This window comes from Nycticebus coucang, chromosome 2, assembly GCF_027406575.1.
Source record: "Nycticebus coucang isolate mNycCou1 chromosome 2, mNycCou1.pri, whole genome shotgun sequence".
NCBI classification, from domain to species: domain Eukaryota; kingdom Metazoa; phylum Chordata; class Mammalia; order Primates; family Lorisidae; genus Nycticebus; species Nycticebus coucang.
The window spans coordinates 165,481,488-165,499,320 of NC_069781.1; the positions used below are offsets into that span (position 1 = coordinate 165,481,488).

The following is a 17,833-nucleotide window of genomic DNA, read 5'->3' on the forward strand; positions in this document are numbered from 1 at the left end:
TGAAAATCGAGACTGCTTGCATAATGCCTAGGCAGTAGAAGAGGCTTGGCTGCCTTTCAGGATGCTCCAGCGCACAGGCTAAAGCAGCGGCTGATCAAACTAGAGGAGCCCCTCCCCCACTTGTAGATGAGGAAACCGAGGCACAGAAAATGCCAGAGGGCTGGTGAAGACCATCGAGCATTTGTCTGAGCTGTGGCAGGCGGCATCCGACCTGGGGCCCAGGAGGGCTGCGCACATCTGGACGTCATCTAAAGGGAGGCCTGGCCCGGGCTTCTTCCTTTCCCTTCTACCCAGTCCTCTCCCCCAAACCAACCCCTTTCCTCCCACCCCCATCCCCACATGCATTCTAATACCCCTTTAGGGAGATTGGGTGAGGAGGGAGTCTTTCCTCAACAACTAAAATCAGCGGCAGTCGAATTCCGACCCCAAAGTGGATGGTGGGGGGCGCCCGCAGCCTTCCTCCCCGCTGGGCCTTAGACCTGGTGCCCTCAGTACTCGCTTTCCAGCCCAGTGAATGCGAGTGGGACGTGTGTGAAGACCGCAAACGGGTGTTGTGTAGCTGTTTGACATGTGCATGTTGCGTGGTGTACCCTTCCTTCCATGCGTAGACGTGTTAAACTTGTGTATTATGGCGTGCAGACGTGGGGGTTCACGAAATATGGAGCTCCTCGTTCCCAGAGATTTCACCCTCCAGGTCGTTACAGCCACCCCTTAGTTGTCGCCTCCACCAGCTCAGCCGCCTGATCCGGCCTTTGCGCGTGCGCCACTACACCCTAGGCTCCTCCCCGCGATTGAACTCCCGCCTTCGCCCCGCCCTCCCCACACTTTACGGCCCGGCGCGTCACTTTTGCTGCAGTCGCTCCCGCCGCTGCCGCTGTGTGTGTCGCTGCGGCTGCTGCCGGTCAGGTGAGGTGAGGTGAAGTGAGGTGTGCTGTTAGGCTGGTACCCTCGCCCCCGCCCAGGAAGGAGGTGGAGAGCAGGGCCTCTTCGGACCGGTGGGGGCAGCTTGTCAGCCGCTGCTTTGTCTTATTAGCTCTGGTCGCATCTGTGCTGCCGCTGGGAGGCCGCCCGGGCCCGGCGAGCCGAACCAATGCTGGACCTGGAGGTGGTGCCCGAACGCTCTCTGGGGAACGAGCAATGGGAATTCACGCTGGGTGAGTTTGGAATCTTCCGTCAGGACCCCATTTGCTGATCTGTCCTCTCTGAGCCCTTTCCGTATCTGTTCTCTGTCCCTTATGTGCCCCTGCTCCCGAGGCTCCTCGCCTCTTCCATCCTTAAGTTATTTGGGCTCCGACCGGCCGAATCTTCCTGTTAGTGGCTCTGCTAGACACCAAAGCCCTCGCCTCGGGCCTAAGCAGGGTCTTTTCTGGGCTAGTGAGACTGTAATAGTAGTAATAATAATACCTGGCTGGCCCAAAATACTAAAAGCCCACCGCTGTTCTATTTGAACGTAATTATCTCTAGTAACCCTCACTGATTTATTGGTACTGAAGAGTGGTACTATTGTTATTCTTATTCCTATTTTACTGACTAAATAATGGCTAAGAAGTGACTGACACCTCTGATCACCGCTGTGGTCTCTGGTCTGTCTCCCTCTGCTTTTCTGGGCTGCTGGTTGTTTCATTTTGGAGGAGAAATCCAGGCTTGGATTCCATAATCTGTTGGTGGAGATCTGGTCAAGGGAGTTAGAAAGTCTGTGTGTATTAAAGAAGGAACATCTGACTCATTTTCTTCTCTTTTGAAATGTAGTTTGTGTGTGATATTGTAATCTTAAACCTGGACCTCAGCTGTGAGAGTTAAACTTTGGATGAAATAGGAGTTAAGGGAAAGAAAGTTTGTAAAACAAAAAAGAAATGTAGTTTGGTCATTTTCTGGTTTGTTGGCCTACCTTTCTCCCTTCACTCTTTCCATCCCCAACATCACTACTTTTGTGTGTACAAAGATGTCTTGTTTTTAGTAACCCCAGTGTGTTTACTTTGATGTTCCAACACTAAGAAAAGGGGGCGGAGCAGATGTTGGTGCTGTTCATGCAGGCTTGAACTTTTGTCACTCTAGTGTGAACTCCTGGACTGACTCACTTGCTCCATTGGATTATTGGTTGTCCTTGAATCTTGAAGGTTCGTGTGAATGGAGACGTAGCATATTAGAGAATCAAGAAAGACACAGATTACTGCTAGTGCCCTGCTGGTGATTAATGACTACATACCCCCTGTGTGTTGTAAAGAGTCCGTTTTATTGAGGGGTCTTGGCTGAATTTTCTCATAACTTACCATTCCCACAGAGTTCTTCCCAAAATGTTAGCTAGTATGGAATGTTCCAGCCTCTTGTGAAGGTTCATGACATCATGCTAATGCTGTTTGGCTTCTAGGTAACTTCATTCCTCCCCTCCCTTTGACAGCTTCTTCCCACTACCAGGACTCCCTGATAGGAACCACAGCTTCCAGCTGTGCTTGATGATGTGACTACACTGTGGATCTTTTTGTGGTACAAACATTATTTAGAGTTTTGGTCAAAAGTAGTGCTGGGGGTGTCAATTAAGATCAGGATTTCCTGAAAACTGAGTGGGAGAACAAGACAACTTCTCTCAACTGTTGTTTTTTTTGTTTTTTTTTTTTTTTGTAGAGACAGAGTCTCACCCCATGGCCCTCGGTAGAGTGCCGTGGCCTCACACAGCTCACAGCAACCTCCAACTCCTGGGCTTAAGCGATTCTCCTGCCTCAGCCTCCCGAGTAGCTGGGACTACAGGCACCCGCCGCAATGCCCGGCTATTTTTTTTTTTGGTTGCAGTTTGGCCGGGGCCGGGTTTGAACCCGCCACCCTTGGTATATGGGGCCGGCGCCCTACTCACTGAGCCACAGGCGCCGCCCTCAACTGTTGTTTTGACAGTATAACCCTGATTCCTAGCTCTGACAATTTCCCGTAATCAAGGGTTTTGGCAGTTCTTTCAACTGTGCAGATAGCAACCAAAAACAGTAAGAAGGGCATTTCTATATTAGGTACAGAATTGAACTTTGAGAGTAAGTTCATAGAGGGAGCCTGAGCCTTCATGGTTCCACGTGTCTTAAAATCTGCAATTCTAAATGGTGTCTGCCTGAGATACGATGGTCATTTAAATTCCCAGACTTTTTTTTTTTTAAGTCATTTTTTCCTCTCTCTCTATTTTCTCTCCTACCCTCAACACATCCAATTTATGTTTGAGACTATTAGGTAGAGATAGGTCTGGGGAGGGACTCTGGGCTTTAGAATTATGTTCTTAGGCTAGTGAACCAGACCATACTTCTCACCATAAACCTGTAAGACAAGTGTTATTATCTCCATTTGTCAGCTGAGGAACAGGCTCAGAGAAATAGAGGTGATAAACAAATGGCCAAACAGGCAGGGATTTCTTGGGTTCCCCAGTGCTCTGCCCTTCTCAGCATAGGCTTAACTTCATCATTAGGTTTCTTATTGAAATCTGTGGAAATGCAGATATATCTGGCTCTTGAAATCATCCTCTGGGCATCACAATGGGGAGCTGCATCCAGCTTCTTGGCTGCCTTCCTGGCTTTTGTATAATGGAAATTGAGGAGATTGAGGAAAGCCAACAACACAGGGACAGGAAAACCTAGGCCAAGCTCAGTTTCTGTTAACTGCCACTGAAGGTTTGACAGTAATGGAGTAAAGGTGCAAATTTGAAATAATGTTTTCAATGAGAGTTAAAGAATGTATTGATGTGGAGGCATGTTTCTGAATCTGTTTTTGAAATTAGTCTTGAAAATGCCCAAAGAAAGTAGATTGAAGGGTCACTGAAGAAACTACCTTCTCTGAGATTATATTGATCCAGAGACTGGAGGTTCACTTTGCCAAAGACAGCATGCACCTTTGTGGACTCTGCTCACAAATGTTGAAAATTAAATAAGAAGTGATCTTATGCTCTGAAGAGCTTAATGTAGTGATAAGGAAAGACTATATAAATAGGTCACTTTATTATAATGAAGTAAATAATGTATAGGGAGCTGTGGAGTGAGAGAAAGGATTTGGTCTGATCTTGGCTTCCTGTCTTATCTCCGGGAACTGTAAACCTTCTAGGCAAGTGAAAGAAAAAAAAAAAAAAAATCAGTAGAAAAGATAGATGGCATGTGCATGGAACCACGAGCGATTGGCATTATAATTACATCGTGATGTACTGGAGGAAGAGAAAATGGCTTTACCAGAGTCCTAGTTCTATTTGGTTAGATCTACCTGGGACACTGTAAAGGAGTCTCTGCAAAGAGAGACAGCGTAATTGTGGGAATTGGCTTAAGAAGAACAGTGTGGAGACTAGATTTGGAGAAATAGGGAAAAAGGGAGAAATCTAGAAGTTTCTGACTTGAGAGATTGGTAGATGTTAGAAGTATTGAGGCCTAGAATACAGAGAAGGTGGAAAAGGTCACTTTTTTTTTTTTTTGCCAGCGCAGGGTTTGAACCCACCACGTCTGGTATATGGGGCTTGCGCCCCACTCCTTTGAGCCACAGGCACCACTTGGAAAAGGTCACTTTTAATCTGTTAACTTTTATTTGCCTTTAGTTGTATACAAAAAAACAGATTAAGATGTGAGTCAGAAATTAGGTGATTGGACCAGAGGCAGTAGCTCACGCCTTTAATCCTAGCTCTTGGGAAGCCGAAGAAGGTGGATTGGCTAAGCTCAGGAGTTGAGACTAGCCTGAGAAAGAGCCAGACCCCATCTCTACTAAAACTAGAAAAGGCAAGGTGCAGTGGCTCATACCTATAATCGTAGCACACTGGGAGGCTGAGATGGGTGGATTGCTTGAGCTCCTCATGAGTTCAAGACCAACTTGAGTAAAAGTGAGACCCTGTCTCTACTAAAAATAGAAAGAAAAAAAACTGAGGCAAGAGGACTGCTTGAGCCCTAGAGTTGGAGTTTGTGGTAAACTATGATGCCACAGCACTCTACTCAGGGTGACAGCTTCAGACTCTGTCTCAGAAAAAAAAAAAAAAGATAAAAAATTGTGGTATAGGTTTGTCAGCTACTTGAGAGGCTAAGACAAGAGGATTGCATGAGCCCAAGAGTTTGAGGTTACTATGAGCTGTGACTCCACAGTAATCTACCCAGGGCGACTGAGTGAGACTCTGTCTCAAAAAAAAAAAATCTATTGCAAAGATCTGATGTGGAAAAGAACTTGACATATGCTAGTAACAAAGGTGAAGCGTGGTGAACAGTGGAAAGAAAAATGGAGATGGACAGGGCCCAGAATATTCAGGGCCTGTAGGCAATGGTGTGGTGTTTAGGTTTTATCCTCCTATAATGGGAAGCCATGGGGGGTTATAAGCAGGCAAGTGATGAGATATGTAAGTTAGATTTGTGCAGCATAGAAGGTTGACCATTCTGTTATAGCTGGAACAATGCTCCTGTTTCTTTGTCATTCATATAGTTGGTTCACTTTAGAGGCCTTTTGTACCACTGCTTACCATTAGCTATGTGACAATCACTGTGGCTGCTTTGTCTTTACTGGGTGGGTTTCTCCCTGGGTGATTAAAGATGCTGAGACCAGCACTTCGATGTGGCTAAGTGGAAAAGAATCTTTCTTCAAGAAACTTGTATGTGCCATGTGGATGAGAGAAGCCACATGGCTTTCTCTTTCTTGGCATCTGAGTTTATCTTTTTTCTCCACGTGATGTTCCATCTCGGGAATGACAAGGCTGAGTGATGCATACAGCTTGTTCATATTCTCAACAAACATTTATTGAGCCTCTGCTGTTGTGCCAGGCCCCATGCTGTAGAAGGCTATAAAGTACTTCATTTAAGATTATAAGTCATACAAAAGGAAAAGAACAAAAATGGCCTTCTGATTCCCCTCACCTTTTTTCAAACTGAAGAATAAACCTGTCAAATTAGGGTGGGAAGATTATTTGTTTAAATGTAGATGAGCCACAAGTTTTTAACCTTCTAATTCTTTATTTGCAAGCTATTTTCTGCACGTCTCATCTCCTTGATCTGGAGGTCAACTGATCCTGAATGTGAGCCACTATGCTGCCCTAGGGTGATATAATGATACTTCTTCTTTCTCTTCTCACCCACCCACAGTGCCACAGTACCATTAAATAAATATTCAACAGCCACTAGGTGGTCATTTCTGAGCAGGGTGCAGGGGATACAGAGAGTGGTGAATAACAGACACATTGTCTTTGTATTCATGAAACTATGAGTCTTTGTTTTTGGGTTATCCAAGATCTGTCTCTGTGTATCTTTCTTCTAGTTTAAAATAAAATGGACACTGAAAACAAACTTTTTCGTCATCTCTGTGAGCCCTTGAAATGTTTGAGATATCATTGGAATTTAGATTACTTAAACTGGAGGCATATATAAATCTGCCATGAGTTCAAAAAGTAAATGTTCAGTTAGATTCTTGTGGATTTTTGAGTAAAAAAAAATCTAGTGAAATCCTTGGTAAAATAAGTTGATTTTTTTTGTTGTTGTTGAGATAATCTCACTATGTCTCCCTCAGTAGAGTGCTGTGGCATCACAGTTCACAGCAACCTCAAACTCTTGGGCTTATGCGATTCTCTTGCCTTAGCTTCCCAAGTAGCTGGGACTACAGGCACCTGCCACAACTCACAGCTATTTATTTTTGTTGTAGTTGTTTGGCAGGCTGTAGCCAGGTTCGAACCTGCCAGTCCCTATGTATGTGGCCGGTTCCCTAGCTGCTGAGCTACAGGCACCGAGCCAAATAAGTTGATTCTGGTGAATGTGTTATTTTAAAAATTTTTAATAGGCCCTTAAAAGTAATGTGCCCTGATACACCCTCATTTGAGAGAAATATAGAGACTGGTGCAGAGAGGAAGAGAAGGGACCTGCTGGAAAAAACAAATCTTTTTTTTTTTTTTTTTTTTTTTTTTTTAAGAGACAGAGTCTCACTGTGTTGAGTGCTGTAGCGTCACAGCTCACAGCAACCTCCAGCTCTTGGGTTTAAGTGATTCTCTTGCCTTAGCCTCCCTGGTAGCTGGGACTACAGGCGCTCACCACAACACCTGGCTATTTTTTTGGCTGGGGCCGGGTTTGAACCCACCACCCTCGGTATATGGGGCTGGTGCCCTATTCACTGAGCCACAGGAGCCACCCTGGAGGTCATATCTAATAAGCCATGGCAAAGTGAAGACAAAAACCTTGGTCTCCAGAGTCATGCAGTCAGTGCTTTTCTCACTCTATTCTTTGGTTCTTGCTGACTTTGCCTTCTCAAACCCCTTGCCTGCTTGGGAGCAGTGTAGAAGTTCCTGTTTCTAGAAAACCTTTTTGTATTTTCACTGCCTACCCTTAGACAGTCCAAGTATTCCCTTAATGCTTGCTGCTTAACTTTATTTTAGCTCATACTGCTTACTGAACTTTAATTTACTCATGAGACTGTTCCCAGGCATTACTGCAGGAACCAATGTCTAGCACAGTTGTAGATGTCATTAAATGGATAGCCCAAATAACCACACAGATGTCCTTACTTTATTTCAGGAATGCCTCTTGCTCAAGCAGTAGCCATTCTGCAGAAGCACTGTCGCATCATCAAAAATGTCCAGGTTCTGTACAGTGAACAGGTGAGTTGGGGCTGATTTTTGTCTGTTGGAATAGCGCCCTAGGCAGTGAGTCACCTCCAGAGGTGACACTGTGGGAGAGACTGACTGGCAGAGATTGGTGTGTTTGGGAAAATCTCTTGCACTGGTCAGTCATCAGGTACACTTTCTTTGATTCTGTAACTTTTCCTCCTGGTTATCTAGTGCTGCCAGTTTTGGAAGAGCGGTAATAATCGAACCTTTCTTTTCGCCTGTGTTTGACTCACCTACAGGCCCTTAGACAAGGACTTTGCAGTGGGAGATCACTGCAGGGGCTGCCTCTGGTCTTCTATGGTGCTCGTCTTCCACTTTTGTGTCTTTTCTGCTTTATCCTTGGTTTGTGTTCAGGATTGTTCAAGTGCACATCTCTAGCTAGCGCAGGATACCCAATTTGAAACTGATATAGCCCTTAATCTATATCTCTCTCACCCCTTAATCTCTCTCAAAGAGCAGTTTCTCTCCACTGGACTCTCTGAAACCTACAGTTCTTATATGACACAGACCATGTGCTGACATGTGCAACAGCCTTTGTAGTACTCTTTGTGTCACAAGCCTCAGTAAATGGTTTTGAACCTCCTATAGATGCTAATGATGTCCCTCGTGGCTTTTCTGAGACCCTTTGAGTACTGGCTCTTTGATTTCAGTTCTGTTTGTTACAATTAATTTCAAATCCTAAAGCAAACAACAGCTTATTTTAGATCTGAATAATGTTGTAGATTACAGGTTGGTCAGATTTCTGTGAGGCTTCCCAATTTGACTTAGGCCAGAGTCAGGATTGGGCCTGATATATATACCCACAGATTATGTTCTGCTGCACCGTACTCCTCTGCCAGGCTAGTGAGGTCTTGTGAGAAGGATCTTTCTTTTTCTTTTCTTTTTTTTCTTTTTGAGGCAAGGTCTCACTCTGTCACCACCCAGGCTAGAGTGCAGTGGCACCATCATAGCTCACTGCACCCTCAAACTCCTAAGCTCAAGTGTGAGCCTCCTGAGTAGCTGGGACTATAGATGCATGCCACCATACCTGATTAGTTTTTTGGTAGGGACAAGGGGTCTTGCTCTTGCTGTTTGTTTGTTTTTTTGAGACAGAAAAAAGAATAAGAGTTTGAGGTTGCTGTGAGCTATGACACCACAGCACTCTACCAAGGTCAGACAGCTGCATCAGAGAGCCCATTTCCTTTTGTCTGCCCTTGATAGAGTGCTGTGGTGTCATAGCTCACAGCAACCTCAAACGCTTAGTCTCAAGCAATCTTCTTGCCTTAGTTTTTCATTTTTAGTAGAGATGGGGGTCTCACTCTTGCTTAGGCTGGTTTCGAACTTGTGAGCTCAAGTGATCTACCTGTCTCTGCCTCCCAGAATGCTAGGATTACAGGCGTGAGCTAACATGGCCTTGCTCTTGCTCACACTGGTCTTTTTTTTTTTTTTTTTTTTTTAAGAGACAGAGTCACCCTTGGTAGAGTGCTGTGGCATCACAGCTCACAGCACCTCCAGCTCTTGGGCTTAGGTGATTCTCTTGCCTCAGCCTCCCAAGTAGCTGGAACTACAGGTGCCCAGCACAACACCTGGCTATTTTTTTTTGTTGTTGTTGTTGTTGTTGCAGTTTGGCCAGTGTTTGAACCCACCACCCTCCATATATGGGGCCGGCGCCCTACTCACTGAGCCATAGGCGCTGCCCTCACACTGGTCTTGAATGCCTGGCCTCAAGCCTCCCAAAGTGCTAGGATTATAGGCATGAACCACCACTCCTAGCCTCTAAGGGATCTTTTTGAAACAGGAAATGCTTAGTCTCTTAGTAAGTGCTTGAGTATTCATATAGTGCCTACCACAGAACAGGAGACTTATATGAGTGGCTAGGAAACCAAACTGCCTAAGTGGTTTCTCATTTAAAAAGTGAGGATGGATGGTGGCTTTTCTTCTTTGTTCTCAGATCATGCTTAACCTAGTATGATTTTTAAGTGTGTAGACCATGAGGGAATTAGTTCATGACAAGTAGCAGCCATAAAAACAGGAAAAATGTGCTTGCTTCTTGAGCTTATGTTCATGTACATCTTTGGTTACATCAGATTTAGATACCCCCAGATTGGATGCATTTGAAAATAAACTTTAAATATTGTCAGTTTGTAAGAATGAAGTTTCTTTCTTTTTTTTTTTTCCCCAGGGCTGGGTTTGAACCCACCACCTCTAGTATATGGGGCCGGTGCCCTACTCCTTTGAGCCACAGGCACCTCCCCGAAGTTTATTTCTTAAATTACTACCTTTTTTGTATCATTCTAGTATTTGGGTACAAACACTAGAGTTAGCACTAAGGTAGTTTTCGCCAGTATCTTCTAAGCAACTGTACCAGGTTAGGAAACATAGGTTTTTGAGTCCAGATCTTGATTCTGATCTCTGCTCTTCTCATTTCTCAATTGTGTACTTGTTGCAAGTTAATAACCAGTCTGGTTCTCCGATGAAATGCACATGGTTTCCTGGTAATAGAATAATCTCAGGATGAGGATAAAAGGAGATGGGCTCTCTGATGTAGTCCTTCATAAATGTGGGTCCTGTCCCTTTTTCCTGCCTGCTTTCTTCCCTTCCTTTCCCTTTTGTCTCTTTGTTTCCTACTAAGTGCAGAAAACATTTTGCCCCCATTAAAAATTCCATCTTTTTGTCTCTACACAAATCATACCTTTGAAATTAAATGTGTATGTCAAGTAAATCCTTCATTTTTAAAGGGGAAAAAATGTTAACAGCTAGCAGCAGACAACTTTACTGGACTGTTTCATATGGAGGACAGCTGGGTTATTTGGAAAGGACTGCTTAAATACCACATAGTACATGTATATTTTAGTTTTAGAGATATAAAATATTAATAAAACATTGTGAGAATGATTTGCTTGCTTTTGAAAATTGCTTAGTTATATTCTGAATCGTAACAATGCCAGGAGAAAAAAAAAAATCCAGATCTTCCCAGTATTCCTCCTCCAAGAAAGATACCTGAAGGAGACTAAAAGTATTGCTTCAGCCTACTTGCTTCCATGGACTGGCCCTCTCCCAAATGGAACTTTGTGGGTAACCCAAGTTCAGGGTTCATTGTTCCATTATCTCGCTTGGGACATATGGTTTAGACGTTAGTATGGCCCTACTGACATAGATAGACCTACTGAAAAATTAGAACATTTTTGTCAACCGTAACGGTGCTACCTAGGCCTGTTATCTTGTGACGATCCATGGGATACAGAGAAGCAGACTGAGCTAATTCCAGAAAGCTCTTTGGAGAGTATTTCTCCAATAAAGTGCATACCAGCAATGGTACATGGTCTTCCAGCCCATGTTTCTCTCTCTGACAGTCACACCTCCATTATTCACTTTGTCTACCTCGAGAAGCTTTATAATGAAACTTCTCTAAACCTTTCAAGCATCTGGGTGCTAATTTTGCAAAGGGTGGGGTTTGGGATGGGGATAGTTTTCTTTCTGCACTGGACCGCCTGGGTCAGGGGTTTGGTGACTCTTCAGACTTTCAGTCCTTGATTGCATTGGACCAAAAGCAGACAGATGGGGCAGGTATAAGAGTAAAGAGTGCTGTGCCAGATGCTTGGTGCTTTCTGACCTAATATCCCAGCCCTCAGAACAACCCTGGAGAGAAGGGATAAATATATTTCATAAAGAAACCAGAGCTCAGAGATGTTTTAAGTCACCTAAGGTCACCAGAGCTCTGTGTTGCTTCTTTCCCCCAGGACTCAGAAGGGCAAATGTAGATAGAAATGTGACTCCTCAGATTTTAGACTTAGGTTTTCCAGAAAGAAGTACATGTAATATGGGATGGGGAGGGGTAAGGGAGGAAAGAAAGGAGTAAGGGGCTCATCCCATATATTCTCAGATTACAAGGTATTTCTTTGTCCTAGAATTTGGCCTAAAACATACAAAGAATTAAATGTGTTCCCAGTAGATGGTACGGAAGGCCTGGGTGTGGATGGATGTGGGTTCAGCTGATGTGCATAAGCAGTATCTGCTGAGTTTGGATCCTGGGCTAGGCCTTTTCACATGACCTATATTTCTCATTGACTGCCCTGTAGATTTGATGGCAGTACTCATATTGCAGATGTGGACCCTGGAGCCTCAAAAGAAAGTGACCTATATTCTCACATAATTTTGTCCCTTTCCCCCAGGTATTTTTACTCAAGCCTGGAAGGGATAGGCTCTTTTCAGCCAATATTATGAAGCAGCAGCTGCAGGCTGGAAGTAGAAGACACTATGCTTTCATGCAATAGTACAACAGTTTTTTTCCTGGCTTCCAAACCTCATTAGCTGGGGGAGAGAGGGACTGCCTGCACTTAGGTATTCCCTGTGCATTGCATTTATTTTGTAAGGCTTTTAGTAGATGCTGATAAATCTACTAAAATACAGTTGTTCACAGTATATTTTATTTTTGTTTTGTAGTCTCCTCTAAGCCATGACCTCATCCTTAACCTGACTCAGGACGGGATCAAACTACTGTTTGATGCTTTCAATCAGAGACTTAAGGTAACTTTAAATGACAAGTAATGTTTCATGTCCAGCTGAGCTGGTCTTTCTGGAGCTGATTAATAAATGGGTATGGACTTCTTTGGTTCAGAGATCACTGCAACGTAGGGTACCTGTTCCCTTAAAAAGTGGAAAGATAGGAGTGGGTTGGGGTGGTTAGAAAGAGTCTAGGAAGGGCTGCTCCCTCAAGTACCAAAGGGGAAGGGGACAGAGCTGAAAGAGTGTTGAAGCTTTGAGGAATATGTTGTAGGGAAGGGGTTTTCTGTTGAATAGGAAAACAAGGGAGGAGCTAAGTAGTTGGCACAGCATGCCTTAGTGTGTATTTAAAAAGGTACTAAATCCTCTTTAGTACAGTGGTGGAGGGAAAAGAAGATACTAAAAATGGGGCATAACTAACTACAAATAGGACCAGATGACTTGTCATGTTTACATATCCTTTTTGCTTTATTCCATTCTTTTTTTTTTATTTTAGTTTCAGCTTAATACATCCATACAATTAGGTTACGTTGTTTGTGTTTGTTGGTAAAAGTCCAAGTTGTAATTGAGCCGGTGTGCCATATACATATCCCTACATTACACCTGTTGGGTGAGAGCTTACCAAACCATCTTCTCCCTCCCTCTACCCCTCCCCCACCTACTTGAATTTAATTGGTTTTTCCGCTCCATTCTTTGTGAAATAGTGGGACTTGGGAGATAGGAAATAGAAACTGTTCTTCCCAGAATGCTGAGGCTGAGGTTAATATCACCAATAATGGGTTGTTTCTTTAACTCTGTTGAGAAAATGTAAACAGACAACTTGCTTGTATGTAGAGTTGTCTTAATTGGCATTCAAGTGCAATTTGCTAACACCTGTTTTAGTTGAGGGTGTTTTTTAATACACTCTGTTTACAAATGTCTGGGCCTCATAGGTTAGTCATATAACACCAGACTCATGCCTCAAAGTCACGAGGTTGAATGTGGGCTCTGGGCAGTGCTATGCCAGAACCATTGTCCTGATTAAGTTATTGAGTAGTTTTTTTCAAAAGACTTGGGTACCTCCTAGTTACCATTCCCATCACATGTGAACTGCTGATGAGAGAACACAGAACATGGAAAGGGAATCAGTATATGGAGTAAGACTTCTTCATTCCATCCTGTCTTCAATAGCCAGGAGTTCCACACTGGGAAAGGGCAAAGGGTGATCTTCCTTGTGACATCATCACAAATGGGGAAAAATTAATCTGGTAACATGGAAATGCCCTTACAAATAGTCATTTGCCTTTGATTTGATAAAAGTACACTTGTTTATAGCCAGGCATTTCATAGTAATGAGAAGCCAGAAGTAACCTAAATGGGCAATAAAAAATGATGGCTAGGCAGCCCATAGAATCACAGCATGGTGAGGACAATATCATTTGTTTAGTGAGCACTTAGTGTATGCTAGGTACATGACAGTGTTTCACATGCATTTTCTAATTTAAGCCTAACAAGCCTGATACCAGGCTCTTAACCCTACATTACCAGTATGTGGTGACTGGCCACTGGGAATGGGAGTGGCTTAAGGCAGGCTATATTGATGGTACGGGAAATAAATAGGTGAGAAAAGAAGAAGAAAATATTGTGCAGAAATAGGAGGAATGGAAAGTACCTTTGAGTGGGAAAGTACCTTGCATTGTGGCCCAGTGCAAGGCTAATAGTCTTCTTCTGCCTTCTGTGGGATCCCTATGAAGAAGGGACTGGAACTCTGCTTGAGTCTCTGGAAACTAAGGAAGTGAGCACCCAGCTCTGACTTGACCTATCTGCCTCCCTTCTATCCAAAGGCTTCAGAATCTTCCCCTTCTGATATAGTCTCTTGTAGTTGCTCCCCTTCCCCCACCAAGCCTGAGAGAGAAAGAGAGAGCCCTGTGGAACGAGGCTTTATAAATCATAACCTTTACAGCCACCTGTCTTTTCCATTTTTATCTTAGCTGCTGTTACATATCTTTTCCTCTGGAGAAATCAGAGGCTTTCCAGCCCAGAGGTGAAAAATCATAGGCTTTAGACTTGCCAGCCACTTGTCCTATGCCCCAGCAAGCTCCATGGAGTGAAATCTACTTATTGATTTTCCTAGTGACATGAAAGATTTCACTATGGCCAGCACTCTGGCTCACTTGCCACAAGTGCTACCCTATGCCCTGTGAGTAGGCCTGGTCCAGAGTTTTCCTATTAGGCAAGCAGAATTGAACCACCGGTATGTGTTGGACCTATATGGCTATTGACAGGCAGGTGACAGTGACACAAGAGGAACATCCTGGAAGCCCACTCCCACAAGGTGGGTGGTGGGAAGACTTTAGGGCAGCGCTTCTCAACCTGTGGGTCGCGACTCCTTTTTAACAATGAAAGTACATTGCAGCATTAGGAAGGTTGAGAACCACTGCTTTAGGGGATCATTGGCCAACTGTAGGGATAGCAGACAGGGAAGTGAGAACCTGCACCTACTACAAGCAGAGAGGGCTTCTGGCGTTAGACTTCCCAGTTACTTGTCCTTGTGCCCAGTGCAAGGCTATGGCCTCAGTGAAAAGGCATACCAGTTTAGCTGTGGTATGCTGCTATGCCCAGGCATTCAGAAGGGGGCACTGGTTATCTTCTGAATCACAGCTATTCTGCCCTTCCTCCCATTGCCCCTCCCAGCACTTCTTTTCATACTTTTAAGCTTTATATCGCCCATACCTCCCTTCAGGTATGGCCAACTTGCCTGAAATGTATTGAGGACCTTCCCTGTGCAAACTAATGAATGAGACGTCAAGGGGTTTAACTTACAGTTGAACCAGTGAAAAAAAAGCATACACCAGTATGGAGAAAAGGTTCATTTAAGTGCTGAAACAGCCCAGTAGAGGGAGCAGTTTTTTTCCAGCAGGTAGAATCAAAATATCTGGATAATAGGTAAGAGGTTTCCAAATGGTTTGGTATTAATGATTCTACTTTTTCACTTTTTTTTTTGAAGACATGGTCTCACTCTTTCACCCCAACTAGAATGCAGTAGTATCATTAGCACAATCTCAAATTCCTAGGCTCAAGCAATCCTCTTGCCTTAGTCTCCCCAGTAGATGGGACTCTAGGCATGCACCACCATGCCCAGCTAATTCTATTTCTTTGTAAATATGGCATTTTGCTTTGCTCAGGCTGGTCTTAAACTCCTGATCTCAAACTATCCTTCTACCTCTGCCTCCCAAAATGCTAGAATTACAGGTATGAGCCACTATGCCCAACTAGTGTTATGATCTCTAAAGTTATGGACGGGGTCTTTGGCCAAAAATGAACTATTGATTATGTTTCAGTTTCTGTAGTAGTACCACATTCTTTTGCGCATAATGCCCTGTGGCTCCTTCCACAATGAGGCCCAAATTGGCAGGACAAATAGACAGTGTGAGCCAGCTCTGCTTGTGTCTCTACATGAGGACTTAACCACCCAGCTAAAGGGTGGTTGATGGGGCCCCAGGCCCCAGCCAGCCAAGCTTCTGGCTGCCAAGCCCTGACACTATTGTATGGAGGACTTCAAAGTGCTTATTACTTGGCAGCATTAATGGCTGAGTGTTTGACGATGCTTTTTCATGATCCCTGCCCCAAGTTCTTGGCATTTCACCTGAGGTTGAACCCATAAAGAGCAAACTTCACAAGGATCCTAAGTTTCTCCAGGTTCAACAGACCCTTTCAATAGAGACATAACTGAATATTGTCACACTTGTTCTAAGCTAATGTATTGTGGCTTATTTTCCAGCAGAGTAGACCTCCTTTTCTAACTTTTTGTTTTGTCAATAATACAAGCTTCAAAATAAGCTGTTTTTGAAAGTGACTTGATTTGCGTTTTTATAATGTAGCAAAGTATGAAATGGAAGGAAAGGTCTCAGTATCCAAGGCATATCCTTAAAAAGCTGCATAAATTTGATTCTGTGGAAGGTATCATTGTCTTATGGGGTGGTATGGGTCCCAGTGATAGATTAAATGTAAGGACTTTGACCCAGAGCATCCATGGAAATTTGTTGAACAGTCCAATAGTTTAAATGGGAACAAGCCTGGGTCTGGTGGCTCATACTTGTAATCCTAGCACTCTAAAACACCAGCGTGGGAGGATTACTTAAGCCCAGGATTTCAAGACCAGCCTGAGCATGAGTGAGACCCTGTTTCAAAAAAAAAAAAAAATAATAATAATAATATACATATATATATATATATATATATATATAAAAGTTAGCTAGGCATTGTGGCACATACCTGAAGTCCCAGCTACTAGGGGAGCCGAGGCAGGACAGTCGCATAAACCTAAGAGTTGGAAGTTCCTGTGAGCTACGATGATGTCCCTGTGCTCTAGCCAAGGTGACAGAGCAAGTCTGTCTCAAAGAAAGAAAAAAAGGTGAACAAAAGATAACATACAGTGCTTCAGGAGAATTTTCAGCTAGTAATGAAGTTTGGGGATTTTTTTTTTTTTTTTACTCTTTATTCTATACATGTCATTTTCAGTCTGTCATCAACTTTAGAGCATTAACAACTCTTAAACATTTGATTTTCTTTTTAGGTGATTGAAGTATATGACTTAACTAAAGTAAAGTTAAAATACTGGTAAGTTTTCTCCCCTGCTGGTATATGTCATGCTTGGTACAGACAGGCCTTATCTACTATCTTTATTAAGTTAATAAAGATTTCCAGCTGTAGTAGTCCGGGAATTACAGCCTTGTGCCCTGATTTCCTGAGGTGACATCTAAGCCTGGTTAGTTTCCTGGATTAAAAGAAGTAAAGCTCAATAAGAACAGGCTGTGTGTTAAATACTTCACATACATGTTATCTCATTTAATCCTCCCAACAAAATAGGACCTCAGCTCAGAAGTGATATGACAATCTCTGGCATCATAGCTGGCCTCCCCCACATGGCTTAGCACTTCTTTTAATGCTTTCATGAGCAGCAGAAGTAGGACAAACCCTATAGGTCTGACTCCAAAGTTATGTTAAAGGAAATGCCAAAGAGACTACCGCTTTAGAGCCAAAATACACTTTTTAGAATTATAGTGGGAATGACCGGTATAATCAATAGACATTTGAGCCCCCCATTATGGCAAAGCACTATGCCAGCATCTAGAATCCTTTCAGTATACCTCACTAACAGGCTTCCCTTTCTCTTTGTGAAGGTGTGAAGAGGACTTGATACCTGGGGCAGGCTTAGGCAGCTTTTGCTAATAAAGGAGTGGAAAAGTAGATGTTTGATAGCACTTGCCTCAGCAGGTTCTAATTTCTTTTAGTCTTGCTAGGGCCTTCATACCTCAGGGTCTGGTGGCTTCCCTTCTCTACCCTCTTGTTGAGAGTTAGTGGTGTCTTGGGAAGCCCCAGAGCATCAACACTATACTGTATGAGTCAGCCTCATAAGGATAAACCTTCTGAGCTCATTAATTCTCTTTTTAAAAGTTCTTTAATTAAACTTTTAATTTCAATATAATTATAGACTTACCTGCCTGCATCTTAAGAGTAACTCTTGCAGCCGCCATATCTCATGATCTGTGAACCCATCTTATGAATTGTGTTAAAAAAATATTTTTGAAAATTGAGGGCAGTGCCTGTGGCTCAGTGGGGAGGGCGCTGGCTCCATATACCAAGGGTGGGGGGTTCAAACCTGGCCCCAACCAAACTGCAACAAAATATTAGCCGTGCATTGTGGCTGGCGCCTGTGGTCCCACCTACTCAGGAGGCTGAGGCAAGAGAATCACCTAAATAAACCCAGGAGTTGGAGTTTGCTGTGAGCTGTGACAC

The 17,833-nt window shown here is 43.6% G+C and overlaps 1 protein-coding gene across 2 annotated transcripts in view; it reads left to right on the plus strand.

The window, feature by feature from the left end:
• Window positions 1-862: 862 nt before the first annotated feature.
• The window catches only part of PHAF1 (phagosome assembly factor 1), a 32,997-nt gene continuing 16,026 nt past the window's right edge, over window positions 863-17,833 (plus strand). The window contains exons 1-5 of one of the 2 annotated variants that reach the window (XM_053603891.1): window positions 863-906; window positions 1,034-1,154; window positions 7,482-7,564; window positions 11,996-12,079; window positions 16,611-16,654. In XM_053603891.1, coding sequence (XP_053459866.1) covers window positions 1,091-1,154; window positions 7,482-7,564; window positions 11,996-12,079; window positions 16,611-16,654 — 275 coding nt within the window. In that variant the 5' untranslated portion in view covers window positions 863-906; window positions 1,034-1,090. Of the gene's footprint in view, window positions 912-1,033; window positions 1,155-7,481; window positions 7,565-11,995; window positions 12,080-16,610; window positions 16,655-17,833 lie in introns of both variants that reach the window. The other variant, XM_053603894.1, reaches the window with a different exon arrangement.